Source organism: Anarhichas minor, unplaced genomic scaffold, assembly GCF_050575085.1.
Source record: "Anarhichas minor isolate MPS153535 unplaced genomic scaffold, ASM5057508v1 ptg000038l, whole genome shotgun sequence".
In the NCBI taxonomy this organism is placed as follows: domain Eukaryota; kingdom Metazoa; phylum Chordata; class Actinopteri; order Perciformes; family Anarhichadidae; genus Anarhichas; species Anarhichas minor.
This window is the reverse complement of record NW_027466484.1, coordinates 2,454,200-2,482,192: the sequence shown is the minus strand read 5'-3', so window position 1 is coordinate 2,482,192 and position 27,993 is coordinate 2,454,200. Positions and strand designations below refer to the sequence as shown.

The window sequence follows — 27,993 nt, the reverse complement described above, 5'->3', positions numbered from 1 at the left end:
ATGTGTGCTCTATGTAAGGTTAAATATACTGTTCATTCTTAAAGTAAGAGCACTAGCATGTGTCTCCCACCATATATGTTGAGGTTTTATTAGGTGACATTAAAAGCCCCCATATTCCAGGGAGTAATGCATCATTTCCAAATAAATACTACACATACTATAACTGTCATGAATGAATGCTCATCTTAATTTGTCCAACACCTGCAGATTGTACTACTACTGACTTTAATCCAGAAGCACCACTAGAGGGCTATGTTCTACTCTTTAAACCCAAACACCTTCCTTCAGTGCTTCCACCACCAACGATATAACTCACAACGTCTCATTATTAGTCTGCTGCGCTCCAGACTGACGCTTAACACCTTAACTTCCCTTTTAAAACACCGTCAACAAAGCGTGTTCCGCTGGGAAGTGTAGTCCGCTAAACAAATGTTCAAACCACATCCTGTTGCGCAATGCAGCCCGGAAAAACTACATTACCCATAATGCAACCTGGCCACTGAACGGCTAAACGCTGCATGAACAGCTCGACAGCTTGTAGTTTCATGAGGTGGTGAGCTATCGTGGAGCAGAAACGCACTGCTGTGGATCTGTGGTGTTTCTGTGCAGCAGCATGTCTGAATATGTCACATTCCAGCATGGCAAGCCACGTTTCGACCAGGTACTTTCATCTTTAAACACAATTCTTTGGTAAAAGTTTGCCACTTTACTTCATATGTGACACTTCAAGCACCAGGCTTGTTTGTTTGTCTTTCGTTCAACAGACTTTTACATATCCGAGTGTGAAGCACTGGTTTGTGGAGCTCCAGCTCCTGCAAACTAGTTCTGTAACTCTTAAAACGTGCACGTTGAAAGCTCAGCAGTGATCGAGCTTATAGGTCAACGTTCACTTACTCTGGACTCTGACCGGACTGTCAACATGGAGCATTCTACACACACACACACACACACACACACACACACACACACACACACACACACACACATGCTTTTATTCCGAGTATGTTGAGGCTGATACTGACTCAGATTTACTTTAGGTCTCACATAACATGTGACTACTCGAGTAACTGTTAGTTAGTAAACATTCGAGGTACTTGTACTCTACTTGAGTATTTCCATTTTAAGCACCTTTATGCTTCTATTCCACCATATCTCAGAGGCAGATCTTGTACTTTTTACTCCACTATATTTATCCAAATTTTGTGATTTTTCTGTCGAATTTTAATTGTTATAAACTTAATGATTTCTTCCATCAGTTTATCAAAAGGATTCAAATGGACCTTATTAAGGGAAGGTGATGTTGTCATGTAGTAGGAAAAGCACAAGTGAAATTGATAACAAACAATGTCTCCGCACCATTCAGTGTGATGCAGCATCATTAATAGTATAGAATACCTTAAATACCTTTTATTAAAAATCCTCGGATTAGCTGTCATAACTTTATGAAAGTGCAATTTTAAACAACCCTTTGATTGTAAATACTATAATAAGCTAATGATAAATACATTACATAAATAAATGCTGGAGCTACAGACCTTTGCAGTATTTGCATTCTTAAGTGAGAATTGTTTGCATATAATTTGAAGTTTCCTCTTAAAAATATGAAAGTAGTGCATTGATATATTCATGGCATAGACTGAAATTAACACATGTTCAAAACATAAAACACATTCATGATCACTAATGAAATGCACAAATATTAGACCAAAAATAATAATGTACATGAGCGTGATCAATGTTACTTTGAAATGTAGTATTTCTATAGGACGTAGGATGACCAGTGACTATTAACGTGCTCTAGATCAGGTTACATCATCTGACGGGTCACAGAATACAGCGTCACACCGATGAGCTCAGGTAAAGACATGTCCCCTCTCTCCCACTGCTCACCAGTGTTGGCTCAGACTGGTCAAGTTGGAGTGGCACTGGTGAATAATTTAATTAAAAAGATAAGAAACTATTCCCTCATGCCGTGTTTTTACCAACCGTCCATATGTTCAGGGTGTCACGAGGCACAGCAGTTAGTCAGATACCAGACTTTCATCCAAATTAGCAGTTAGTGTAATTAAAGTGAAGTTCGGGGAGGGAGGGCGGGGGCCTCTCGGTGCTGCGTGGTGTGTTGCTGTATCTCCGAAATTATTCCTTATGCTCGTTTATGAATAAATGATGGAAAGGTATTTCTGGCACAGTCATTATAGAAATTAATTGCAAATGGTGTGAGTGGATTCGGGTCCCGAAAAGATGCAGATAGGAAAGAGTTTGTCTGAGGTCTTAATGAGGCGGTGTGTTGGAACAGCTGGCGCGCTGTAAAACCACTGTTTACTGGCTGACAGCTGGAATCTCTGCCTCTCTTTGCTCAAAGGCACAATCCAGAGTCAGCCTGCTTATTTCAGCATTCTATTTGTCCTGTATAGCGGAGAGAAAGGTTTCCTGAACGTTCCCGACTCCAGTATTCCAGTGATTACACATTGAAAACACAGACTCAAAGACCACACTTTGCATTAAATATCTTTGGTTTATGTCTCGCTGTTAATGATGTTTAGGTAATAGATATTGTTTGTATGATGTATTTTCTTCTCCTTCTCTTAGAACACATTCTTTGGTCGGTTCAGGCACTTCCTGGACGTGATTGACCCCAGCACACTCTTCGTGACAGAGGTACACAAACTCATTTATTATATGGATTTGGTCTGATGAATCTGTTTTTAAGTTAAAGTTGTAACAGTAATGTTTCTGAAGAAGATGACCAACCCTGGCTTTATTGACACATTCAGGAAGAGGTCTCTTCTGCTCTGGAGGTTCTCAGTTCATCAGAGTGCTGCTCTTCTGATCCATAGCTATCTTGTGCTTCACATTTGAGGGATTGTAGGGAGATAGCTGCAGACTTTGGGAGTATGACTTTTAAAATAGTGAAGTTTATTTAGTCGCAAGTTTGTCATTAGATGACTTTACCATTTGTACATCACACAGACCCTCTGTCCTCAGATCTGAAACAAAGAAACAGGAGAAACCTCAGAGTACAGAACAGAGGAGAGATGTCTCGTCCAGGACAGACAGACGTGCAGTAGATGTGCGTCTGAGTAGAGCTAGCAGTGATAGAACTACAAGTACTATAAACAACTGAATAACAGAACTACAAAATATAGAAACTATGAAGAAACATAAAGGGTTCTGTAATGTCGCATATCAAGATGCCATCACGGCAAAGCAATTTTAACACGGAGGTCTGGGAAACTGGCAAAACTCCAGTTTTAATCCAGTAAGAGAAGAGAGCACAGCAATGATGCATGAAACAACACAGAGCCAGTGTTTACTGTCCAGAGATGATGGAAGGGAACCTTAAAGACAATGGATTTGACGGAGTAATTCAATTCCTAAAATGTCCATTTTAACTTGACTGATTTATTAACACACTTAAGGATTCTCTGTAACCGGGAGCACAGCTGAGATCGGACCTCTTCTGGCCACGGACGCCGCCTTCTCTGGTCTTTCTGTCCTCATATTCTTCCAGGTCTTTGTTGTGTTTTGGTCAGTTGGTTCATGGAGTCATCAGTGCTCTGGTGCTCTGGGTAATGAAGCTGTTAGCGAGCTCTTTGGTGACAGTAATAGCGGCAGTGGCTCCTGGGATGTGATGAGGTGTGGACATTTGGGGCAGCTGTGAGGGGTGGAGAGTGTGTACGCTCACACACACACACACACACACACACACACACACACACACACCCACCCTGCTGAGCCAGGCGTAGCCCTAACTTGCCCCTAATGACGAGAGTGGAATAAGGATGGCCATGATTTTGCATACAATCGCGCACACACACACACAACCTCATGTGCGCACAGGCAAAAGTGCACACCTAACACTAACGCACACAAATGTGGGGAAAGGAACGTGCACGCACACACACACACACACATACAGATGGCAAGATCATTAGAACAAATTGGGCCACATGATCTTGTATTTGGCTCAGCATTCAACGATCACTCCACAGTAAGCTGCTCATTACTCTTCAGGAAACTCATTTGTCAACTGCAAATCAGCATGAAAGTTTTAGTGAAACACGATTATCATGCATTGAGCCGTGTGGCTTCAAGAGTAGAATATAAAGAAACACCTCTCAGCCTCCAGGACAGACCTCCTCCCTCCCTCCCCTTTTACTGACTTCTATCTATCTGGTCTCATCAGAAACGTCTGCAGGAGTCTGTGGAGCTGCTCGACCGCTTCAAACAAGGAACTCTGCCGGCAGGAGTGACAGATGCTCAGGTGAAGACACAACAACTTGAGTTGACATTAACATTAATCAAAGCGTGTTGATTGGTCGACAGAAGGGTTAAAGAACCAGGTGTTTGTGAAGCATTTAAAGGTTGGTGCTTACAAGTGAAAGTTTTTCTTCCCATGAAAGATGTTTATTTGTTTCTACAGCTTTGGCAAGCTCAGAAAATAAAGCAGGTAAGATGTTTCTCTCTCATTCATTCCCTTCTTGTCTCTCTTCTCACTAACGTACACATCTTCTACAATCTTCTATCTTCCCTGGTTGTTATGGTGTCAGTGGATTGGCCAACAAAACTTATACCAGACTTTAAACCTAACGTCAAAACATCCCAAACATGATGAGGAAGACTGTGGCTCAGTGCGAAGAGCGTGTCGCTCTTTAACCATCAGGTTGGTGGTTTGGTCCTCAGCTCCTCCTGTCTCCGCATGTTGAGGAGTCCTCATGGGAGACAGTGTGTTGTTTTTATATTTATAGTAAAGTTTAACAAACATACCGTAGATTGGACAACAAGCTGAAAAACGCAACATTAAAAACAGGCTTTAATGATGAAGTTATAGAAATGACTCAGACGCTGAAGTGGCGTTAACTCCAGTGCTCATGAGCAGTAAGAGCTTCCACAGACGTGTGACTGAACTGAACTGCAGGTGCAGTTAGTCAAAGCAACAGAAAATGATTGACAGTAACATGTAAACAGCAACAGTTATAAAGCTGGTGTTTATGACTCATCTAAAGAAAACATAATGATTTTAAATGATTATGTTTTTAACTGAGTTGTCTTGTTTAACAGAGTATGAAATTGAGTTCGGTGCTCTTTATAGCTTTAGCTTATGTTATTGTTGCATGATCTGATTATAAGCTCTAAATACTGATGCAAATACACCCACATCTCCCCCAGCATGCACTAGGAGTTAAAGATGATTGTGCTGGAATGTGTTGGACCACATATTGAAGTATAGTCCCCGACTACGATGACGTGTCGCTGGGTCCTACACAGTACGAGTATGCAGAACCAAGAAGGCCCCCATCAGCTCCACCCATGAACCCTCCAAATAAACTCCAACGTGAACCCGATCACAAGTGGTCACTTCATGCCTTAATGCATTGAGACGCACTGATACTCAGTACATCAACACACAATACAATTCATTTCATGCGAGGGAACTGTAATACTTTTGAGAAAGTTGCCCAATATCTAGATGTTCACATTGAAGGGATGAAAACGATGAACTAATAAGTAAGTGAAGTATAATCCTTTGTTGCTCCAAGCTCGCAGCAAAACTCTCTTCCTAATAAATTTGAACTGAATTAACCCAAATCAGTGCTCATCATCGTCTGATACTAATAACTGCTCTTTCTACAGGCCATCATCCACCCTGACACGGGGGAGAAGGTCCTCATGCCCTTTCGGATGTCAGGTACAGTAGCTTGGTGTGGAAGCCTCGGGGGAAGTGGGATCTAGGGGCTTGTTATGTGGTCCAACACGGCGGCCTCGTTCACCCTGGGAACTGTCACGGCTCAACGGGGGACTTCAGGTTGTCTCGGGCCTGAAAAAGGTCACGCTCAGCTGGGCGCTGATTAAAACCTCTCTCCCACGGTGACGGGGAAGTTCTCGAAGCTCTCGGAAGAAGCAAACACAAGTATTCTGGTCCGGTCCCAAAGCACCTTTTTTCTGCAGGGCAGTTTTGAAGTGTCACGGAGAGGGAGGAGAGAGAAGGAAGGAGGCAGGAGAAGGAGATGAATAGTCCTGGACCCAAGCTCTGCAGAGATCAGAGTCTTATTGTACAGACAACGGAAGAGAACCAGAGCTGTGTGCTTCTAAAGATCTTTAAATCTGGCAGCAGAAAACTTCAAAATAAAAGCGAACCATTATGAATGTAAGATGATGAACAGACTCTTTCTTTAACAGGGTTTATCCCCTTTGGCACACCAGTGGTAAGACTCTTCCTCCTCATACAGTATTTCAGTGATGCAATCCAGTCGTCATATTTCTTGTAATTACTCTAAAATGTAGAAAGCTTCATAGAAGGTCATCCACACATATTGTACGCTTTCATAAGAATATTAAAGATATCTGTTATTGTTAACAGTCTATTATTTAGGAATTGTATCTTCGTGCAGGTTGTTGGCCTCCTTCTACCAAATCAAACATTGGTGTCAACGATCTTCTGGCAGGTAAAGACCGACTTCTTGACCTGTAATCCTCATCGATCTTATCAAGACATCTTTTCAATGTCACGTACAGTGTGTAGGATTTAGTGGCATCCAGCGGTGACTGAATCCCCCTTCACTCCACTTTCCCTTTTCAAGAGAACGTAACGTAATCAAACGCGGTGGAAGTGCCGTTGGCCTCGCTCACAGGCCGGTCTCACCGTAACAACACTGCTTTAGGAGCAGAAGTCCGACTGAAGAGGACCTGCTCCCTCTGGAGATATCAAGGACTCACTCTGAGATCACTGAAACACTATGATTTTCAGCTTCAGGTGTTTATACACAAATGAAAGCTAAGTTATGAATATTATATTAATTTTCTGCCCCGGAAATGCTGCACACTGGCTCTTTAAAATGAACCAATAGAAATACTGCTGCTTTGAGACAAAGGCTGTCATCGTCTCATTTCTACAGTAATATTTAAAATCATTAAACTCGGGGATCAACTACATGCTTTCTCCAGAACGTTCGGCGTCTCTCTCCTCTTTAGACGGCGGTGACGTTCAGTTGAAAGCTCGGGGAGATGCTAGGAAATTACTTTTAAGCTTCAAATATGTGTACCATCCACTATGGACTCACTAGGATATCTAGTGGAGCTGAACAGCTGAGGAGGCGGGTGGTGGGCATGTTGTGGAAGGGACGAGGACATTGTGTACTTGTTTCTTTGCTGCTGTACGAGCATTTTTATGTTTTACTTCTGCATTTGTGTATTCCATATATGCTTTTTACCCATGGTCAAGAACCTCCAGAGTCCCATTTGCTTACATTAATTAACCAGACAGGGACTTAACAATGTTGTAAATGCTAAATGTAGCAGCTGTAATCACAGAGTAATATCAGCACATCTACTAACAAGCTCCTCTTCTCCTCCTACAGTGGTTAAACCAGAGTCACAATGCCTGCGTGAACTACTGCAACCGCAACGCCTCCAAGGTTCTGTAGTAGTCAGTTGACACAGTCCCATTTTGACGCATACATGCTGTATTTAAACAGAGCTGCATGAAATGTGTTCATATTGTAATTTGACTCATTTTTCACGGCAGCCGGCTCCAGTTTCCAGATTCTTCCAGGGATACCTCGGTGCAGTGACCAGCGCGGTGTCCATTGCTGTGAGTTCCCTTAATGCTTCTGCTCTGACTGAACGGTCCCTGTGACTCCGAAGAGGCGAAGTCATCGCGCAACAATAGCTGAGTCACCTATTGATCCACGCTTTCTGTTACAGCAGGGACAGACCAATATGTCAGCAGGATATTGATGATTGCAAGTTGAACCACATAAAGAGTCTTGATATACCGGTATAACCATGTCATTTAAAAATGAAATATTGTTTCCCACCCTGACAGGAAAACATTTTTAGGGTTAAACGCCCAATATTTTCAATTGATTTGACAGGAAAATGGCCAAATTCAAGCATAGACCTTTGAATACCAGCCATCACAATACCCTCATCAGTTGAACCTTTTTTTCATACCTTTTTTTGTCATCAAAGACTCGAATGTCAAACGAGTGTAACAGGCGTTCACACACCTGCCTGACTCAGCCCTCAGTGTGGACGCAGGGCTCAACCCGAGCCAATTACTGGTCCCGCTGGGCGCTCATCCGGCTGCTGCCCTCAGGCTTCACAACGTCAACAAGCACAGAAAAAAAAAATCCCGGGGTGTCTGGAGGGCGGAACGACGGGCGGGGGGGGGCTGGAGCTCTCCAATTAAACGTCCGCTCTGGTGACGACCCCCCGCCGGCCGGGGAGGGCCGGAGGCTGGAGTAGCATGATGGGGTGTTATCTGAGAGCTTAGCTTCTTGACTACAGCACTCTGTAGGGTGTTCACATACAGTTCTGTATTTAAATTATTTATCTTTATCTTCACTTCTCTCCTAATCATACCGTTTCTGACAAAAGCATGCGTGTTCTTTGCTTCAGTGCTGAAAGACTCAAATAGTAAATCCATTTGTGTACCTTGGCTTTCTAACACACAGCCAGTGGCTGATGTATCGTGTGCGTCTGGTTTTCCTTCAGGTCGGGTTGAACTTGTTAATCCAGAAGGCCAGTCGCTTCAGCCCAACTACCAGGCTCTTGGTGCAGAGGTTCATCCCCTTCCCAGCAGTGGGTAAGTTCAAAGAGCTCACTGAACGGGACGGACGGGGAGCCCAGTTCTGAATGAGTGTATGTTTGAGTTCACAGTAATGAACTCAATGCTGATAAGGAGACCAGAGCTTCTCTATGCTTCAGATAAAACCTCCATCGTTTCTGCTTTAAATTGTCTGTCAATACGTTATTGTGTTTTTTTCAATTATTTAAATGTGTGAATAAGTCCGTTTTTAATGTTATTTCATGGCTGAAGCGCAAACTGCTTTAGTGTGCTGAAGTCAGGGTTAGCCTAGCTTTAGGTTAGCATGTGAACTACTGCATGTTAGCATGCTGTGTATATAAGAGGTTGGTCATTGGTGTTTTTGAGGTATCTTGTCATGAACTGATGAAAAGTCAGGGCAAAGAATTACTTCCTGTTTTCATGATGTAAAAAATGACAGAAAACTTGAGACCTAATATAAATCTTCAGATTGAGAATGAGCTCCTTCTTATCCTTAATGTTGATGAGTAGCTTTTTTAAAAGCTGTTGTGTGATCATCATAACTGGCCGTGTGAGAACCACTCCGTTCCTCTCCGTGCGTCCTCTCTGCGGGGCTGTGAGCTCTCTTTGTCAGACGTGTGTGAAGCCACAAAGCTGATTTTCATGCCACTCTCCCGCAGACACACCCAGGGGTATAGACCCGTGTCCCAGAATGCTGCTGGCTCATAATTAAAGTGTTTGCCCCCCCCCCCCCCTCTCTTACCATGGCGGTTCTTTTAATTAAATCAACAGGTTTCTACAGCGCAGCCTTTGCCTGGTAATTGGCTGCTTGTTAGAGCTCTGCTGCCACAAACAAATTGGATAATTACCCCTAAAGTGGCGTCTATGTCAAGGCCTCATCTACCTGATTTATGTTTGTTCATTGTTGTTGCTGTTGTTGTTTTGGTCGGGCCATATATAAGGTAATTAAAATGGCTAATTGAAGCGGGCGAAAGTAAAGTGCTGTTTGGATTTTCCCCCGCTCCATTTTGTTTGCTTACTTAAGGCTAGATGTATTTGTAATAACCTAATCAAGCGGCGGCCTGTCATTCAATTAGATTATGAAGACCTTAACCGGAGGGAAAGACACGCCGCTAGAAATGTATGGGGATAATTTGTTGTCGTTTGAAGGTATTAATCATGATTTAATTATTATTAATATTTCTGTAATTATGTGGAAAGTCCTTTAGTGCATTCCCAGTATACCACGAGGTATTAGACGGCAATTAGAATGTACATAAATGTAATTATTTTAAATAGTTACAAATTACAGCCAGATATTTAAGCATTGAGCTGCTCAGACTTGGCAATAATTGATTCACTTTTATAATTACTTTGATGCCTTTTATTAATTGAGTTACAATTGAGTTTTTTTGTTTGACCTGTTTGCTGTAGTTTGTGTTATTCCTTGCTAAAATCCCGCTATCTGTCCCTCTGTTAATTGGTGCGGATAATAAAAAGACATCCCTTGTAGGTAGAAAGAGCTGTTTGCTCAGTCAATTGAATTCCCCTCACAGAGCGCCCTGCGAGCCCTGCAGCCGTGCGTAGAGATAACTCCCAACGCTGTTGTCTTAAATTAAAAAGGCTCGCGGCGACACCACTAAACTCTCTAAAATGACTTTTTCTTATTCCTATTAGAGTCAAGGAGAAAGGTCCATCTGTATTAACATACATTTGGGTTCACTTTGGCTCTCGTGAATAAATCACAGGCGGACAACACTGCTGTGTGCTGACCCATCGGTCACCTTGGTCACGCTGTTCGTTGCTGATTCGACCGACTTAAGACAAGCTCAGCGTTCAGTTTGTGGATTGTGGCGCACGTGACTTAGTGATGAAGGCTTTTCAGTGAGTAGAGCCAGGAGAGCTCCACTGACTTCTAAAAGAACACTCAATGACATAAAATGTACCATATTTTCATCACAGTTTAAATTGTCTTTTATGTCTAAAAGATATAATTTTCTAAAGAAGGCAAGAGAGGACATCGGCAAAGCTCATTTCTTGGATATTGTGTCCTGATCATAATATAAAGTTTACAGGTTAGCAGCTCTGTGAGACTTTGAGCATCATGCTAACATCATGACAATGCCAACATGCTCACAATGACAACAATAGCACGCTCGTGTTTAACAGGTGCGATTTGCCACCTTAGCTACAAAGCTAATGTTGCTAGCAGTAGAGCGCTACATGTTTTGTCGAGCTGTTTTTCTGCGATGATGTAAAAACGCCTTCAGACGTCGTTTCTCAGCAACAAGATACAAAATGTCTTTCCAACAAAACACCAAGAACTCGCTTTGCGCCTGTTTGCTTCAAAGCGAAATTCAGGGTCAGGAGAATAGGAACCGGTCATTGCGCTACATTGTTTTCACCAGCGTGTTAGCATGCTAACATTTGCTAATTAGCACTAAACCCATTTGTTTTGAAGCTATTTGGTCACAAGCCAACATGTTGGACAAAATAAAAGATGTGAAGATGCTGCTTGAGGTTATTAAAGATGCCGAGGAGAACATGAATGTGTGCAGCACATCTGAGGAAACAGCCTACTTGTTATCACAACCGCACAACTTCTTTGAACTGTGAAACCCGTTTTCACATGATAATGAAATAAGTAGTTGGTCAACTCAAAACAGAGAATATTTTGTCTTCATCTTGGTAATTATAATAATTATATAATTAATGCAGGAAACAAAAAACTTGTGATGTTTGAATCATGAAATTCTGAAATTATTCTCAGGAAAATAAATGCATCCTCTCCATCCTTCCATAAAGTTCACGTTCAACCAGTCTGATGATGTAAGCACTCATTCTTGCAGTGCCTACCACAGTACCCTTGAGCAAGGAACTGAACCTCTTCCTGCTCCAACGACACTTTCCAGGCTGCCTGATCTTAAACCTCAGCCAGAAAGTGAAAAGACAATTTCCTCATTTGTGAGCTAATAAAGAATGTCAACTTCCTCGAGGTGAGACTCTTCACTTTCATTTTTAAAAGCCTTCTCGCCTCCCGACAGCGACTGCAAACGTCTGCAACGTGGTGCTCATGAGACACTCCGAGCTGTCGGAGGGCATCAGCGTGCTCGACGACAACGGGAACGTGGTGGGAACGTCGAAAGTGGCCGCCATGCATGTACGTAGCTTTATAAAAAACCTGATGTGAAATCTTCAGCTGCAGCTTTGTTGGTTTACGAAGCGTCTCTTTGTTTGTGACAGGCTCTTTTAGAAACGGCTCTGACCAGAGTGGTCCTACCCATGCCCATCCTGATGCTCCCTCCCATCATCATGGCTGCGCTGGAAAAGTAAGAGACTGCATTGTGTTATTTATCTTTCATGAACCGGTCACTTCTCTCCAAAGCAATGAGCTTGTTTGGCTTCTACGAAGAGATCTAAGACGGATTGTGGGAAGCAAACCTTTAGCGATAGGAGGAAACCACATCCTCATTTTACATTTTAATGACATTTGAATCATGTTTGAAACGCGCTCAACGTTGTTTACTCGAATATGCAGCCTGGGATCAATACTGGTGTATTTTAAAGACTTCAGTTGGTGCTATTTGGTCTTTTTATGAGATGTAGTTCCAATAAAAATATCGACTATAGCCAGAGCGTAATAATCATACGGTTCTTGTTTTAGTGTCACTTTAAAGTGGTCATTGCTTTGTAGTTTTACAGCCTCTATTGCCACAGAGACAACATCAGATAGTGACACTCAGTTTAGACTGTAACTGATAAACAACAGGAACAATATACCTGAAGATGAGCCGCTTCTGCTTCTGGTCATAATGGCTTTAAGTCCTCAGACAGTTGTCTCCCTTAACCGGTCTATCTCCCCCTGGATGTTCTGCTGATTCAGTTTCTGTAGGTGGCGTCCTTTTCTTTATCCATTCAGCCATTGAGACTTCTGCCTGCTTCAAGTGCATGCATCACTCGATGTGGGCAGAAGCATATTTTCACAGGAAAAAGAGACCAAGACGTGGTGTTCTGATATAATACAAGTTAGATTAAGTAGACATTAGAATGACCCCTAATTAAATGATAATGCAGAAATGGAGAATAAAATCATCAATATTTCAGAGTCTCAGATTCCTTCATCCAGAACCTCCTCCACCACAGAGATTCAGTGATGTGTGATTTGACCGTAATGATGTCTTAATGATGCAATGTGTTTTTACGGACGTCCTGTGATCGATGGCCCGACTGTGCCTGCGGTGTGCCGAGGAATGCGGCCATCTTTGTAAGTCCTTGACGGCACTTGTCCCGACCGCTCCGAGCAGGCGGGCCGGCTGCCCAGGTGTGTTTGGGATTCCTGGCAGCTGCATGACTGAGCGGGAAGAGAGAGAGAGAGAGGGAGGGAGTGTAGAGACCGAGCAGGGGAGTGCGAGGTGGACCGGTGGTTGCAGCTCAGCGTTCCTCTATGTCGGCTTCACTGGCTCTCAATGGAGCGAGAACAAGGGGACAGAGACGGCTCCCTGCGTGGCCCCTCCGTGATGGATTACACTGCTGAGAGCAGATTCAAGGCATGTTCAACAGCATGTTCTGTCCTTCATCTGCTTCTCTAGCTGTGAGAGGGTGCACACCCATAAGTACATTCAACACTTCTATTTGTTTTTGGGAGTCTTGAGCTTCATTCAGGCCTTCCTGCACTGAGAACCTCCATTTCAGCCTGAATACGCAGGTATAAGGATGTGGGGCTGAGCTCACACCGTAAGAGCTGCAGAAGGACTGCAGAGAAACTCTCTCTCTGCAGTCCAATTATATGGAAATACAGGTGATCGTGTGATGATGTTTTATGTCAGAATAACAATAAATAATGTGTATATTTTCTGGAAACTTGATAGAGAAGCTGTTTAGAAATAAAAACAACAACAACATGGGAATGTGTGTTTAGGCCAATGAAGCACATTGAAGAGCGTCGAGGCGCTTCATCACTTTAATGCAAAAACATCACCAGAAGTAGACCTCAAAAGTATTTTAAATTCTGCATTGTTTACATTCATGTTAACTAACTTTCAGTTTTCTTCTTCCTTACTTTAGCTGCTGCGTTAATACGTAGCCTTGTGTTTTACTTCCATATTGGTGGAATAGCATGAAACGTGAATCTCTTTGCTGTGTGTGACCTCGACTCCGTGCACAACATCCACGTAAACCAGGACCCACTGGTGTGAGAGCGTTGCTCCGTATCTTACTCGTGGCCAGATCCTCCACACGGTAACTTTAGTGTTGTGAACTCTTGAACCGTTAACTGTTGAACAAGAACTAAGAATTCCAACAATAGCTTCTTCCGCTGCTGACAGAGAAACGCCCTCTGGCTTTTATTTAATTCCGTTGCATGTTCATGTTCACCCCCCCCACCTTCTTCTCAAGGTGTTTGTTTAGTGTCAAAATGAGAAACCTGCTTTACAGTTTATTGTTCCTCTTTACAAGCCTCTGTATCCACGGTGCAGCTGGCTCTGCAGGAGTAGAAAGTGAACAAAAGGTAAAATAATAATGTTCAGAAAGCACCATATTTAATGCTTTGTTCTTCCCTGACGTTCATTTGTGGCCTTCGTGCAAATGCAACTATATTTAATCACTATTAATTATTTTTTAGTCAGGAAAATGCGTTGCCCCGAGTAGAACCTCTACGGCTGCCGTGGCTTTGTGACTTTATAAATGAATGTTTGGTGACGGTCACTATGATAACATAGTGTTGTATCTGTATGTGGCAGAGACTCAAGTCAGCAGGGATATTCCATTAATTGGTCTTCTCGTGGCGACAGGGCGGCTCAGTGGCGGTGTCACAGGTTCATGTAAACAGTGAAACCGGGTACGACCTCAACCAGAAGATGGCCAGCAGCCAGCTTATTCAGTGCATGTTCACGCAGACAGGATTGCGTGAAATTGTGTCGTTAATTTTTCACCTGATTTTCAAACTTGTGCCCAAACTCTCAAACCTCACAACTTTTCTCCCATTGACTTTTCTCTTTGTGTGTGTGTGTGTGTGTGTGTGTGTGTGTGTGTGTGTGTGTGTGTGTGTGTGTGTGTGTGTGTGTGTGTGTGTGTGTGTGTGTGTGTGTGTGTGTGTGTGTGTGTGTGTGTGTGTGTGTGTGTGTGTGTGTGTGTGTGTGTGTGTGTGTGTGTGTGTGGCCTAATTAAACCATAGAAGCCATATGTGTTAATGAGCTCCCTCATTAGGCAGTAGCTCTCCTCGTTAGGGGGAGAGGCGGCGCTGGTGGAGGAAAGATGGAGCGGCTCTTTCTCAAGCTCCTGCTGAGTTCACTGTCCCGCTCACTGAAGAGGGGATTATCCTACAGAGGGCAGCGGGGGGGAGGAGGAATATGGGCTGAGACCAGAAATATATTTTTGGAGATGGGTCTTTAAAAAGTCGGTTTTGTTCAAAACGCGACTTTTATAATTGATGGTAATGTGTTTTCTAAAGTGTTTAGAATTCTGAAGAAATGATAATAAAAGCAAAGATGAGGAGAGTTTGGTAATACAACGTAATGGTGTAACTGTGTAGTGGTGTTGGTTCTGGAGCTCAATGTTCCTGAACAGAAACCTCTGAATCTGTGATTGAATAGCGGCTTATTATTTGATAATAACTTCGTTTAACTTCCGATCCACAGGAGATGTACCGTTCTCACTTCATACTGTGCTGTCTGTCTGACAGAGGGTTAATAATAATGAAGATATCGAGGGTTGTTTCTGATTTGCAGGATGTGATGTTGCTGTGACATAAAATCTGTTTATCTGCAAAACCCCGACTTAGATGTTTCTTCATTCTGGCATACGTTGCCTAGATTTGTCACTTCCTGTTGTTGGATGTTTTCTGCCAGGAAGTGCCTGAAATATGTTGTTCACAAACCGGTTGAATTGCCAGCGTTTATTCCTGTTAACTGAACTGTATTTTCACATTTAAAACGGTTACTTTAACTCCTGCTTTTTGAACATGTTGGTATCTGCATAAAGTCTTTGTGGAAGATGCATTCTATCACCGGTGTACGTTAACCGTCAGGTAAATAAAGTCTCCTCTGTGTCCCAACAGGCTTCCTCTCCTGCAGAGACGGCGGAGACTCGTCCTGCCCGTCCACAGTCTGGTGTGCCTCGCCGCCTTCGGCCTGGCTCTGCCTCTCGCCATCAGTCTCTTCCCACAGATGTCCCAGGTACGTCCTCCCAAAACTCTTTCTCCCAGAGCTGTTGCTCTTTATCTCATCTGAGATAAGTGCCAGACCGTTGTAAATGTGAAAGCTTTCATTAACCGTGTATAGCTGTAACCAGTATTGTGTTAAATCATTTGAACGTATAGATTATGATTTTATCAGATGTCCCCCCTGTATGTATGATATGATACACCGAGTCCTCTGAGACGTGACCTCTCTGGCATGATGTGCCCAGGCTCTTCCTTCACTGATGCCATCCCGGCTCGCTGGCTGAGATCTAACTCCAGCCTTGTTGCCTCCGTGTGTCGTTCTACTTGTGAAATGACTCTGGAGTGGTCTCTCTCTCTCTCTTTGTCTTCCCTCTGCCAAATGACTCGCTGACACAAGCCAGCCAGCTCTGGCTTTAGAAATGTGTAGGATTTAATTACCGCTGGAGAAAGCTCAGACAGCCATATGGTAGGAAAGCTTCAGACATATGTGTTGCCAACAGTCCTGTGAAAAGCTGCCTCCCGCTCCACAGAGGGGCCTGTTTTTCTCTCACAAGTCTTTTTTGCACTTTCGCAAAGATATCGGGTGAAAAAAAAAAGAAGAAATCCCTAAAAAGCAACATGAATGCGCTGCTCCCCTCGGACCCCCTGCCTACTCGATTTGTCCCACTTCCCCGTTTCACACCTACCAAGATGTCTGATTGGGATTCTGCCTCCGACTCCAACAGCCATCTGTCTCTGGTTCAAATATTAGGAGACGCAAACCTCAAATTAGACCTTCATCTGCCAAATTGGCTCTTTTTGCACATTAGTAGTAAACACAGAACATTTAAAGCCTTTAAGAATTATTTAGCTACAAATGAAACGGTTTCAAATCTTTGAGCAGCGGCTGGTGTAGAAGTGTACGGATGCATCTACAGCGTACGCACGCAGTAAGTATTTCTCTCTGCACTGGTGACCTTTCTTATTCTGCTTCCATCCCCACAGATCAGTGTGAGTCAGCTGGAGCCGGAGATCGCAATGGCGACAGATTGTAAGATTGTGACATACAATAAAGGCCTGTGAGTGATCTCTGCAGCCCGACACATGACGACCCCCCCCCCCCCCCCCCCCCCCCCGCTCATCATGGTGGTTCAAACCACCCTGAAGCTTCCAGAGACTGAATCCTGGTAAACTTGGCTGTGAAAAGTTAGCATACGTTTACAGAGAAAGGCAGAATGCATGTTGTTTACGCCAAGACGTTGCTTGTTAAATAAGCAGCAACACATGATGACATACTGCGATACTGGAAAATATCTTATTGACACCTCAGACAGTAGTATCACTGTTATAACATGGACCCAATAACTGAGCCCTCTAAAGGATGCATGGAGATGCTCTGCCTGGTGTCTGTCTTTATTGTTCACAATGAGCAGGCAATACACTGGAGATGAATATGAACAAACATGAAGAATTAGTGGATTAATGGGAGACGCTGGTGAACAGGGTAAAGGTTTCAACTCGGAGATACAACCATGAAACTTCCCCAGTTGATTAATTGCATCAATGCAATTATTTTTTGAATTACATGTTTTCTGAAATGGCATGTTTTAAAGAAATGATGCATTAACTTTTCAAATATGTGCTAATTTTCATACATTTCCAGACCAGAAATGTGAACATTGGATAAAGCCAGGTTCAAAGTTCTTGTTTCTTTTTGTTGCTGTGTTAAAGTCAAAGGTTGTTACAGAGGCCATTTTGGATATCGCTTTGTATCACTCCATAAATCAGAGAAATACTCTAAACAGCCCCAAAAAATCCATTATCGCCATGTTCTCTGTAGGGCTGTTCCACATCCATCAATGTCAGCAAACATCCCAGAATGATTTAATGCAGAAACATTAAGGTATCAAACACTCATTACTACTTTACAGTTAAATATTTAACCTTTATTCCAACATGAAAAAAAACAGAAAATAACACTTTGACAAACACGTCAGGACATCTTATTATAGTCTCAGTATAATATAATAATATATATATCATATAATAATATTCTGTATAATATAATAATATATATATCATATAATATATATCATATAATAATATTCACTATAATATAAAACACTCATATATATATAATGATGTATTTATAACTATACATCATGTCTCAGCAGGTGCTTCATGTCCCTCACTCCCTACCTGTCCGTGCTGGATCTGTCCCCGTTGTTTTAAAAAGCTAAATAAGTTATTAGCATGACGTCATCCAGCTAGCCAAACCTGTCTGGTGTTCGGCTAGTGGAGAAGCTTCATGTGCTGCTTCCCTTTGCTGCTAGTCTGCTGTCTGGTTGTGAGGTCAGGCTGATCTGATATCAGCTCTTTGGCCTGAAGGTTCTCCTCAAAGTTCTCCTCTCAAGCGGGTCTTGGGGTACATCAGACGTCCTGCTAAAGACGTCCTCCACAAGACGTAATTTCCAACTTCCGGTCCGGCGATGAGAGAAATCACTCAACCGGAAATCGAGGAAATGACAAATGAGGAAATTGTCAGATTTTGTTCAACATGTAAACAGTGAAGACGGATCACAGATTAAACTCAAGTTTATATTTGATTCGTTTTCTGATTCAACATCTGGTAAATAATATGTGTATATATATATATGTATGTATGTATATATGTATGTATATATATATGTATGTATGTATATATGTATGTATATATATATGTATGTATATGTATATATGTATGTATATATATATGTATGTATATGTATATGTATGTATGTATGTATATATGTATGTATGTGTATATATGTGTATGTATATATATATATGTATATATGTGTATGTATATATATGTATATATATGTATATATATATATAACTTCAAAATATATATATTTTGGGAGACATTTTTTTAATCTGATCTCTAGCACAGTTTAATTGCACGTGTCAGAATCGTATGTTTTGTCAATCATTTTGAAGATGATTCAGAATGTCTTTCTTTCTCAGTAATGAGGTTGTAATTTGTAATTCAGTGTGCCGATAGACTGACTGCTGCAATGTGACAACTGAGACTTCGCTGCATGATTTATCGCTCCACATGCAATTTTATAACCAACAATAAAACACGTGTAATTTGTAGTATTGGCTGAGGAGAAAAATAAAATAAGGAGGCTTCTTTCATCCCGCAGAAAACAGGTAATCAAACGGTAATGATCACACCAGTCGTTGTCTTTCAGTTCAGCTCTGCGACACCTTTGCGGCAGCAGCAGGGATGCGCCTCCTCCCCACCTCGCAGCGCCTCCTCCCCACCTCGCAGCGCCTCCTCCCCACCTCGCAGCACCTCCTCCCCACCTCGCAGCGCCTCCTCCCCACCTGGCAGCGCCTCCTCCCCACCTCGCAGCGCCTCCTCCCCACCTGGCAGCGCCTCCTCCCCACCTCGCAGCACCTCCTCCCCACCTCGCAGCGCCTCCTCCCCACCTGGCAGTGCCTCCTCCCCACCTCGCAGCGCCTCCTCCCCACCTCGCAGCGCCTCCTCCCCACCTCGCAGCGCCTCCTCCCCACCTGGCAGCGCCTCCTCCCCACCTCGCAGCGCCTCCTCCCCACCTCGCAGCGCCTCCTCTCCACCTCGCAGCACCTCCTCCCCACCTCGCAGCGCCTCCTCCCCACCTGGCAGCGCCTCCTCCCCACCTCGCAGCGCCTCCTCCCCACCTGGCAGCGCCTCCTCCCCACCTCGCAGCACCTCCTCCCCACCTCGCAGCGCCTCCTCCCCACCTGGCAGCGCCTCCTCCCCACCTCGCAGCACCTCCTCCCCACCTCGCAGCGCCTCCTCCCCACCTCGCAGCACCTCCTCCCCACCTCGCAGCACCTCCTCCCCACCTGGCAGCGCCTCCTCCCCACCTCGCAGCGCCTCCTCCCCACCTCGCAGCACCTCCTCCCCACCTCGCAGCACCTCCTCCCCACCTGGCAGCGCCTCCTCCCCACCTCGCAGCACCTCCTCCCCACCTCGCAGCACCTCCTCCCCACCTCGCAGCACCTCCTCCCCACCTCGCAGCACCTCCTCCCCACCTGGCAGCGCCTCCTCCCCACCTGGCAGCGCCTCCTCCCCACCTCGCAGCACCTCCTCCCCACCTCGCAGCGCCTCCTCCCCACCTGGCAGCGCCTCCTCCCCACCTCGCAGCGCCTCCTCCCCACCTCGCAGCGCCTCCTCCCCACCTCGCAGCACCTCCTCCCCACCTCGCAGCGCCTCCTCCCCACCTGGCAGCGCCTCCTCCCCACCTCGCAGCACCTCCTCCCCACCTCCCCACGCCTCCTCCCCACCTCGCAGCGCCTCCTCCTCCTCCCCACCTGGCAGCGCCTCCTCCCCACCTGGCAGCGCCTCCTCCTCCTCCCCACCTGGCAGCGCCTCCTCCCCACCTCGCAGCACCTCCTCCCCACCTCCCCACGCCTCCTCCCCACCTCGCAGCGCCTCCTCCCCACCTCGCAGCACCTCCTCCCCACCTCCCCACGCCTCCTCCCCACCTCGCAGCGCCTCCTCCCCACCTCGCAGCGCCTCCTCCCCACCTCGCAGCGCCTCCTCCCCACCTCCCCACGCCTCCTCCCCACCTCGCAGCGCCTCCTCCCCACCTCGCAGCACCTCCTCCCCACCTCGCAGCGCCTCCTCCCCACCTCGCAGCACCTCCTCCCCACCTCGCAGCGCCTCCTCCCCACCTCGCAGCGCCTCCTCCTCCCCACCTCCCCACGCCTCCTCCCCACCTCGCAGCACCTCCTCCCCACCTCGCAGCGCTCTGCTCCTCTGGAGAGACTTGTTTTCCCGGTTGGATCCCTGAACACTCCGTCTCTCTGCTGACTCGGGCGACAGGAGACGCAGCGTTTAGGGAGACGGCCGTGAGTTTCCTCTTTAATTGTTTTCCTAACAGACGAACGAGAGGTGCAGCTCTCGTTAGTCGTGCTGACCTTTTACCTGACCGAGGAGACGGTTGAGGTGCTTCTGAGTGTCAGAGTGAGCTACTGTACCGGTTACCTTCTGATGGTGTTTATTTGGACGATAGGGAATCTCTTGTACTGTGTATTTGCACCTGCAGTGAGTAGAGGATATCCTGGAGGCTCTAAACAGGGTGGCCCCTTCTGCTACTGCAGGTGTTAGTGAGACTACATGGTACCTCCCCCACTGCTCCTCTCCGTCTCTCTGTTTCTTAGCTTACAAAACAAGACGTCAGACGTCAGGGCTCATCTCTAAAGCCTCGAGGTCATTACGAGGAGATTCCTTCCGTTTCTTTTGACAGGTGATTACTGAGGCGGTTTGGTGAAAGAGCCGCCGCACAATAGTGACTACTTTACTTTCTTCTTTTCAGAGGTTTTACCCTCTGGATGGGAATCATCTCTGTGTCCCCCTTCTGCTGGAATTCAGAGGAAATACCGGCCAAAAGGTAACACACCTGACACCTGTGCAACATTCCTGACACCTCAGTGGTTCCCAACCTCAGAGAGGGCGCGGGCATGAGACAGAGTTATACTTTGTAGATGCAGGGATATCGTTTAGTTCTAGTTCAAAGCATAAAACCACCTGCACGTGATGATCGTTCTTTGGTTGAGCTCTTGGCCTCAGCAGGTTTTTCATTCCAATCAAACACTGCAGCAGCATGTTTCACACTGATACACGCACCTCCAGCCGCAGAGGAGCAGCTAATGAGTGAAAGCTGTAATGGCTGTTTGGAATGAAACACTGCAGACTCGATGTACAAAGTGAGATCTGAATTACACAAAAGTCTGACCTCTCATCAGAGAAATAGTTTTTATTTCTAAAACATCTGTTTGTAATTACACGTTCTGCTGGAAAAGTATGTTCTCATATATGGTTTGTGTGCACACGGCTCTTAATGAAATCTGCAGACATTCAACGAATGGAGAGGTCATCCATCACCCAACACTGACACATGTGGCATCGCAGGAGAAGCACAAAGCTGGAGAACTCGCTTTTATTGTGTAGCACAACTCGCCCCTAACACCAGAGGTCCCTGCAGCTTCTCGTCTGTCCCAGACTCATGCACAGCTGGCCGTGAATCGTCTCTGTGTGCCGAGTCCTCGTTAGGAAGCATAGCAGAGCGCCGGAATGGGTGTCAAGTCGCTTGTGAAAATAAAAATCATGCTGCGTGTTGATCTTCTTTGTCACACGGTTCATTTCCTGTTGTGCTCCTCTGGCTATAGTCCCCAGCCTGCTCAACCGACTCACTGGTGGTTTAAAAGTGTGCGACAGCATCATCTCATCATTGAGGAAGCAGATTAACATGGTGCACAGGTGGCGGAGTGGATGAGCAATGAGGTGTTAATGACCTAAGCAGGTGGTAAAAACAGATTTAATGAAACGAATCCTCTTTTGAAAGCAACCTTTATACATGGCCTGTGTACAATATTTCAAAAACAGACTATGATGGAGGTTGACGTTGTCCTTTCACGTTTGGTTGGATTTCTCCTCATCTGTCATTAAATAAGATGATTTTTTTCTTTCCAGTGTAGCACCTCAGTGAGGAGAAGTGCGGCGATCACATATTTAGTCCTTCCTCTAATGTGTCTAGTTATACTTAATAATATTACATAATAAATAGTGTTGGTCCTCTGGTGCGTCGTGTTGGGGCAGCGTTGTCGGCCTTTAGTCCTCTGAGGTGACGTCTACGTCCTCGGAGCTGGGCTGCTTGGTGGCCATGCGCCATCTGTTGATGTGGTGGGTTCCCTTCTTCTTCTGCTGGCTGTCTGGTCCCTCCTCCTCCAGCTTCTGGCGCTTGTACTTGGTCCGCCTGTTCTGGAACCACACCTTCACCTGGACGGGCAAATCAACAGGGTTAATGATGATGATGATGATGATGCTCAGAAGTGTCCTTTCAGAGAGGCACTGATTTAAATACAAACAATAGGCAGTAAGACCTTTCTCAGGGTGGACTTGTTCTATGTAACACTGATGTGACTTTAGTTCTAGATTGTTGGTTTTATCTAAATGTCATGGAGCCATCATTCATGTTTTTAATATCTGAGATTGAGGTGGCAACTCACGATTATTTTCATTATTTCTGCTCAGTATTTTCTCAATTAATTGATAAATCACTTGGTCTAAAAAAATGGCGGAAAATAGCACCAACAACATGCACAAATCCCTGAAGTGCAACATCTTTAAATGCCTTTGAGTTTTCTCTCTGATTCAACCATTCAAACCCGAACACCTTCATGCACTTTACAGAGCAGCACATCTTGAATAATTGGCATTTTTGCAGGAGAAATTACTTCTTGTCAATTTTCTTTAATTCAACGAATCCATTATTTGGCTAATTGTTTCAGTTCTCCTATTAAGGCAAGTTACAATGTGTGTGGGTGTGGCACTCACCAAATCAAAATGAAATTTTGAAAAATTACTTTCACAATCTATGCTACATTTATGTTATTCTGTTTAAAACAATGCTAATATTATATACAGTTCTGTTTTCTTCCCAAACATGTAATTAAATTCACCCTCTGCAAACCATGTTATTTTCTACCATTACATTAAAACTCTAATTAAACAACCAAAGTCTCAATCTGCCGGTCACAGAAACAGATGCTTTCTTTCTTCCAACCTAACTGAGCCGCCATGCTTTGGATCTTGCTGCATCCTGTCGCCCTCTCAGATGCTCGTTCAAAAGGATTCTGTTGTAAAAACCAAACCTCTTCTCTTTGAGTTAACATGGTATCAATGCACAGAAGGTCGACAGGTTCCTGACTCGTGTTGTTGGAATATGAGCTTGGCTGACTACGTGTCCAGGATGCATTTTTTAAATAGCAACACACTCATATTATCGTCCTCCCTACGAGGCTTCAGGCTAATTCTACTTGGTAGGAATTGTTGTCACTAAAAGTCCCAAAGAGCCGCAGTCTACTGAGCTGTGGGAGTGTTTTTGAATAATAATGCGCATTTATAAGATCAGTCTAGTCCACATGTTTCTCCATACATGCTCACTCTAAGCAGCAAGACCAAATAACAATTGAGTGAGATACTTAACATTCAGTTCACTGTCATTATAATTTGCATAATACAATTGGTGCTTAATTGAAGACCTCTTATTGACTGACACAGAACTTGCAGGCAGCATTTATCCCTTTCGCTGACTCAGGAAACCTCTCTTTATATTGCCTATTAGGCCTAATTGACACCCAGATAATGTGGACTCATTAAACATAACCATCAATAACATTTACACTGCTTTATAATTGGATTGCATAGATTTAAAAGAAACGTTTGAATTTCATTAAAAGGGTCCCACACAAGCACAGGCAGTGCAGATGATTCACACTGTTAATGTATCATTTCCTCTCATCAACATGGTGGTCACACACATTTAGATGATTCCTTATTTGTTAATAACAACTAACCTTTAATTCAAACCACTGGCCTTCCTATGTCACACCTAAACTAATGAACAATTTAAAACTGTCAGTAAAACAAATAATAATGTTGCTGCTTTAAATTGAAGTTATGATTATGAGGCTGTAATTGTTTGACCTTCCAGTATCAGGAGTTAACTGCAGGTTATTTTAAAATGTTCATTTCCATTGTTCCACTGTTTTTGAGAATACTTTAACTGTCCGGGTATAATTCTGCTTTATTTGGATATATTTATTATAAGCAAAAAATATATACAATTTTGAATTATCCTTCAATTATTGAACACATCAATGGACATTTAAATACAGCAGTCTGAATGTGTTCTCTTGCGCTCACCTGTGTTTCAGATAAACTCAAGCTGTTTGCGAGCTGCTTCCTCTCGGCTCCGACCACATAGTGGTTCTTCTCGAAGGCTCTTTCCAGACGGAGGAGCTGCGACGGAGAGAAGGCCGTCCGGATGCGTTTGGGTTTTCTGGCGAAAGGCCCGTGGAGGAGCAGGCTGTCCTGGGACATGTCGTTACCTGAGACCGGAGTCAAAGAAAGCAACATGGCCGTCAGTCGGGGCTGGCAGAGGTATTTTCACAGCCCATTCTATCTGGACACCAGGACACCTGTATTATAGGCGCACTGATCAGAAACGGTGTGACCGAGTGATGCTGTGCGTCATTGTCACGGTAATGAAAAGCAACGGTCAAGCAAAACTTCAGATCTATTTATAAATCTATTATTATCATTATTATGTCTACTATCCAGTAGCTGTAGTTATAATAGCCTAATAATAATGATAATATAATAATAATATTGCCATAATAATACAATTGACCAGAAATGTAATATTTCCATAAGTTAGTCTAATAGATCTTTTTTGTCAAATTCCGTTTTTGTTAAATGAGTGTTTTTAAAAAAAGCGACTATTGTGCTTCCATCAAAAGCTCCTTTTTTACGACATGCTTTATTTTTTGTATTAGACTTAGAATAATGCATTTTAAAAGAGTTCATATAAACTCGTTTGAACAGTTTATGGAGGCAGAGAACCTATGAAAATAGTTTGAGCCCGATGCAGAACATTATGTCGAGCTAACTATAACAGTTTCTTTAGTTTTTGTTCTTTTTTTTAACCAACTAAACATAAATAACTCGCAACTTGTTTAGGAGAGAACGGACATCAGATAACATCAAACACATAATATACCTGTAGTCAGATAAACAATTATAATCTACTAATGTACGTAATTGAATTTACTGAAAAATACAATAAGATCAAAGTTGATATTGTGTTGTGTGTGATTATTTATTATTGTGGTGAATGAACGTGAAGCTACATTTTGTCAGAAAATATTCTGAGAAAATGTACATTTTTATTTCAAGGTAAAACATTGTGATTGAATATTTTTAAAAAAAGCGTTTTCGTTCTTTGTTGATGCTGAAGTTTTGTTTTAATGTTTATATGCTAATTACCATTTTTTTTAAAAATTGATTTGCATTTGTTTGTGCTCTTGCATCTCAAATAAGCCCAAACCAGAGGTCATTATGAACTAAATGTGTTAAATTCACATCAGGTTGCCAGTGTGGCAGTAGGCTATATTATTATTGTTATGGCCATTTTATGGATTTGCATCATTCTTTCTTCATTGCACAATACATTTGTTGTCCAGAACTATATGCCATTAAAAGCGATATGAAGATAAAAGTTGCCTCGTACAATATAAACAAATAGTTATAGAGATGCGTTCATTGGTTAGTTGGCGCTGCAGGTTTGTCTGGTTAATAAATCACTGCAGGCCGTGTTCAAAGCCTTTCTATTCCCATTATATTCAAGATATTATCCTGGATGTAATCAGGTGTGTCTACAGCCTGCTGTCCTGCTAGATTTATTTTAGAATGAAATGAGCCTATGAACCTAACCTAGGGCCAGTGCTCTTGTATAAAAGAAAATCTACATCAGAGCTTATCTTCTCTCGGCTGCGGCTTCGTGAAAGAGCTGCAGGGCGAAGGAGAGTGGAAGAGCAGCCGCCACCCTGCTGCAGTTTAGTGTTCAACTGAGAAACACTTTCAATGCTGACAGCCATGTACAAATATCATCTCACAGATTGTTGAAGCACACTTTCAATTTTAAGAAATGCTGTTAGTTTATTTTGAATCATGCAAACCTCGTTTTTCAAGCAGTAAACTCAATTACATGACATGATAATATAAAGTTATTCAGTGTTTTATGTGCAGATCCTATTATTTATTTATTTTTAAGTCTGATTATTCGAGCAGAAATACTTGCAAACATCAGAATCGGTTGCATAAGAGTGTATAATAAGCAGATTTGCATCGCCACCACTTCACTTAGGCCTGTACCTTGAAATCGGTGTCCGAAAAACCGGTTCCGCAGGACCCAGGGGTAGAAGTTGAGCGGGTCTCGGTGCTGCGTCCCGAAGAAGTGCGGATGCTGTAGGTGGTGGGAGCCTCCGAGCTGGTGAGGAGCCACGGTGAGGGAGGGGTGGTTCTCCGGGAACACCAGGTCCGGGCTCTGGTAGAGGGTCCTGGCCTGCGGAGCCTGGTAACTGTTCATTAAGGCATCCGTCGTCGGGTTGGAGTAACTTAAAGCCGTCGGACGGATGGGATCCTCCGCGATTAGAGGGTTCTCTTTGGCGACCAGAGACTCTATCGTGAAGCAGCGCTTGCCTGCAGAAGAAAACATCATCTCTTGACAGAAACAGAAGCCAATACCAAGAAGAAAGTGATCAGTCTTTTTCCCCTTCCTCTTGCTGGAAAAAAGCAACCTCCCGCTCAGAGATGCATCATGACCAAAGCAGAGATGCTGCTACAAAACTCAACAGTGCTGCAAATTGCCCGGATCCATGAAGTCTGCGCGCACTCGGAGGGTTTCTGTGCACAAGTGCGCACCAAGTAAAGCGCCTCCAACCTTCAATGTGGCTTGGCGCTGCGCAGGGAGGGAGCTGATTGGACCAGAGCACCTGCCAATAGGTCTCCTCAAGTGCCTGCTTCAAAGATCACACAAGACCGGGCAGCTTAGTTACAGAGACACGCTGAGAAAACATGTGTGCCTCCAATTAATGTGTGTCCTATTCAGCCTTAATATCTCGTTTTTCTTCAGGGAAACAATGTGCCGGTGGAGGGGAGGAGGGAGGAACTTCCACTTGTTTGCCTGTTAGAGCAGGAATTCTAGAAGTTACGAAATACAACACAAGAAAATGAAACTTGGATAAATGTCTCATGGAAACGAGTTGGATTTCCACTCTTTTCACAGCGAAGTGCCTCGTGTTTTATAATAAATAAATCATTTATAATAACGTTTAGACGTGTTTTAACTCGTGATTCAGTGTTAAATCTCTGCTCGTGGCCTTTATCTGAAATAAGCGTTGAAAGGCTGCAAAGGTCAGTTCCCTCACGTTGTTCTCGACTATGACGTCCCTCATTTCACACTTACATTTCACGTGCGATTGTTCATCGATGATGAAAACAACCAGAAGCAGAGTGACGTTCAGGTGAAACGTTCAAACAGAAATATCATTTTAATCTTCATGCATCAACAAGCACAAACAATTTCCCTATTTCCTTATAGGAGCATATTTGGTAGCCTCTAATTATATTTTTAACGCTTATTTTTTATTTTATTATTTGCATTGTGTGCATTATGCAAAATGTTGAACGTTGAACGAAATAATATTTATAAATTATAAATAAGCTGTTGCTATAAATGACCACCAACATAATAATAAGAATAATGTTGTTCTTGAATATGCCTCTATTGTTCTTTTTATTCCATTCATTGCTACATTATTTCAAATGATGATCATTTGATGCTTTTGGAATAAGATGAAGGACGCACAAGAAACCCTTCCGTTAGGCTTTTCTAATGTATTAATTAAGAGAAAGATAATAATGATT

At 43.7% G+C, this 27,993-nt stretch overlaps 2 protein-coding genes across 8 annotated transcripts; one reads left to right on the top strand and one right to left on the bottom strand.

Moving 5' to 3' along the window:
* Nucleotides 1–502: 502 nt before the first annotated feature.
* Nucleotides 503–25,363, top strand: sfxn5a (sideroflexin 5a). 7 transcript variants are annotated; one of them, XR_012958945.1, is made up of 16 exons: nt 503–661; nt 2,590–2,658; nt 4,187–4,264; nt 4,424–4,450; nt 4,551–4,663; nt 5,635–5,689; nt 6,393–6,446; nt 7,359–7,415; nt 7,526–7,591; nt 8,497–8,587; nt 11,593–11,708; nt 11,792–11,877; nt 15,603–15,720; nt 16,692–16,737; nt 21,038–21,112; nt 24,441–25,363. XR_012958945.1 is itself a non-coding variant. In XM_076107160.1 (16 exons), exons 1-16 carry the CDS (start codon nt 614–616, stop codon nt 24,442–24,444), a joined length of 1,131 nt encoding a protein of 376 aa, XP_075963275.1. In that variant the 5' UTR covers nt 503–613; the 3' UTR covers nt 24,445–25,363. The 7 variants fall into 7 exon arrangements, 5 of the variants coding, with proteins under 5 accessions (XP_075963275.1, XP_075963276.1, XP_075963274.1 ...); XR_012958944.1 differs by having other exon boundaries at nt 11,574–11,708; nt 16,692–16,765; XM_076107160.1 differs by having other exon boundaries at nt 16,692–16,765.
* On the bottom strand, nt 22,333–26,785 carry emx1 (empty spiracles homeobox 1). The gene is made up of 3 exons (XM_076107164.1): nt 26,440–26,785; nt 24,430–24,614; nt 22,333–22,500 (listed from the first exon to the last, which is right to left on the bottom strand). The coding sequence occupies exons 1-3, from the start codon at nt 26,783–26,785 to the stop codon at nt 22,333–22,335; spliced, it is 699 nt and encodes a 232-aa protein (XP_075963279.1).
* Between the last annotated feature and the right edge of the window lie 1,208 nt (nt 26,786–27,993).

Bases quoted from the DNA above. Each gene is read 5' to 3' on its own strand.
- emx1 (XM_076107164.1), bottom strand. From the start codon at position 26,785: ATGATGTTTTCTTCTGCAGGCAAGCGCTGCTTCACGATAGAGTCTCTG. The intron at 24,615-26,439 runs GTACAGGCCTAA...CTCCGGTCTCAG, and splicing joins TTTCGGACACCGATTTCAAG to GTAACGACATGTCCCAGGAC. The intron at 22,501-24,429 runs GTGAGCGCAAGA...TTGCCCGTCCAG, and splicing joins TGAGTTTATCTGAAACACAG to GTGAAGGTGTGGTTCCAGAA.
- sfxn5a (XM_076107159.1), top strand. From the start codon at position 614: ATGTCTGAATATGTCACATTCCAGCATGGCAAGCCACGTTTCGACCAG. The intron at 4,265-4,423 runs GTGAAGACACAA...TTGTTTCTACAG, and splicing joins CAGGAGTGACAGATGCTCAG to CTTTGGCAAGCTCAGAAAAT. The intron at 6,207-6,392 runs GTAAGACTCTTC...ATCTTCGTGCAG, and splicing joins TCCCCTTTGGCACACCAGTG to GTTGTTGGCCTCCTTCTACC.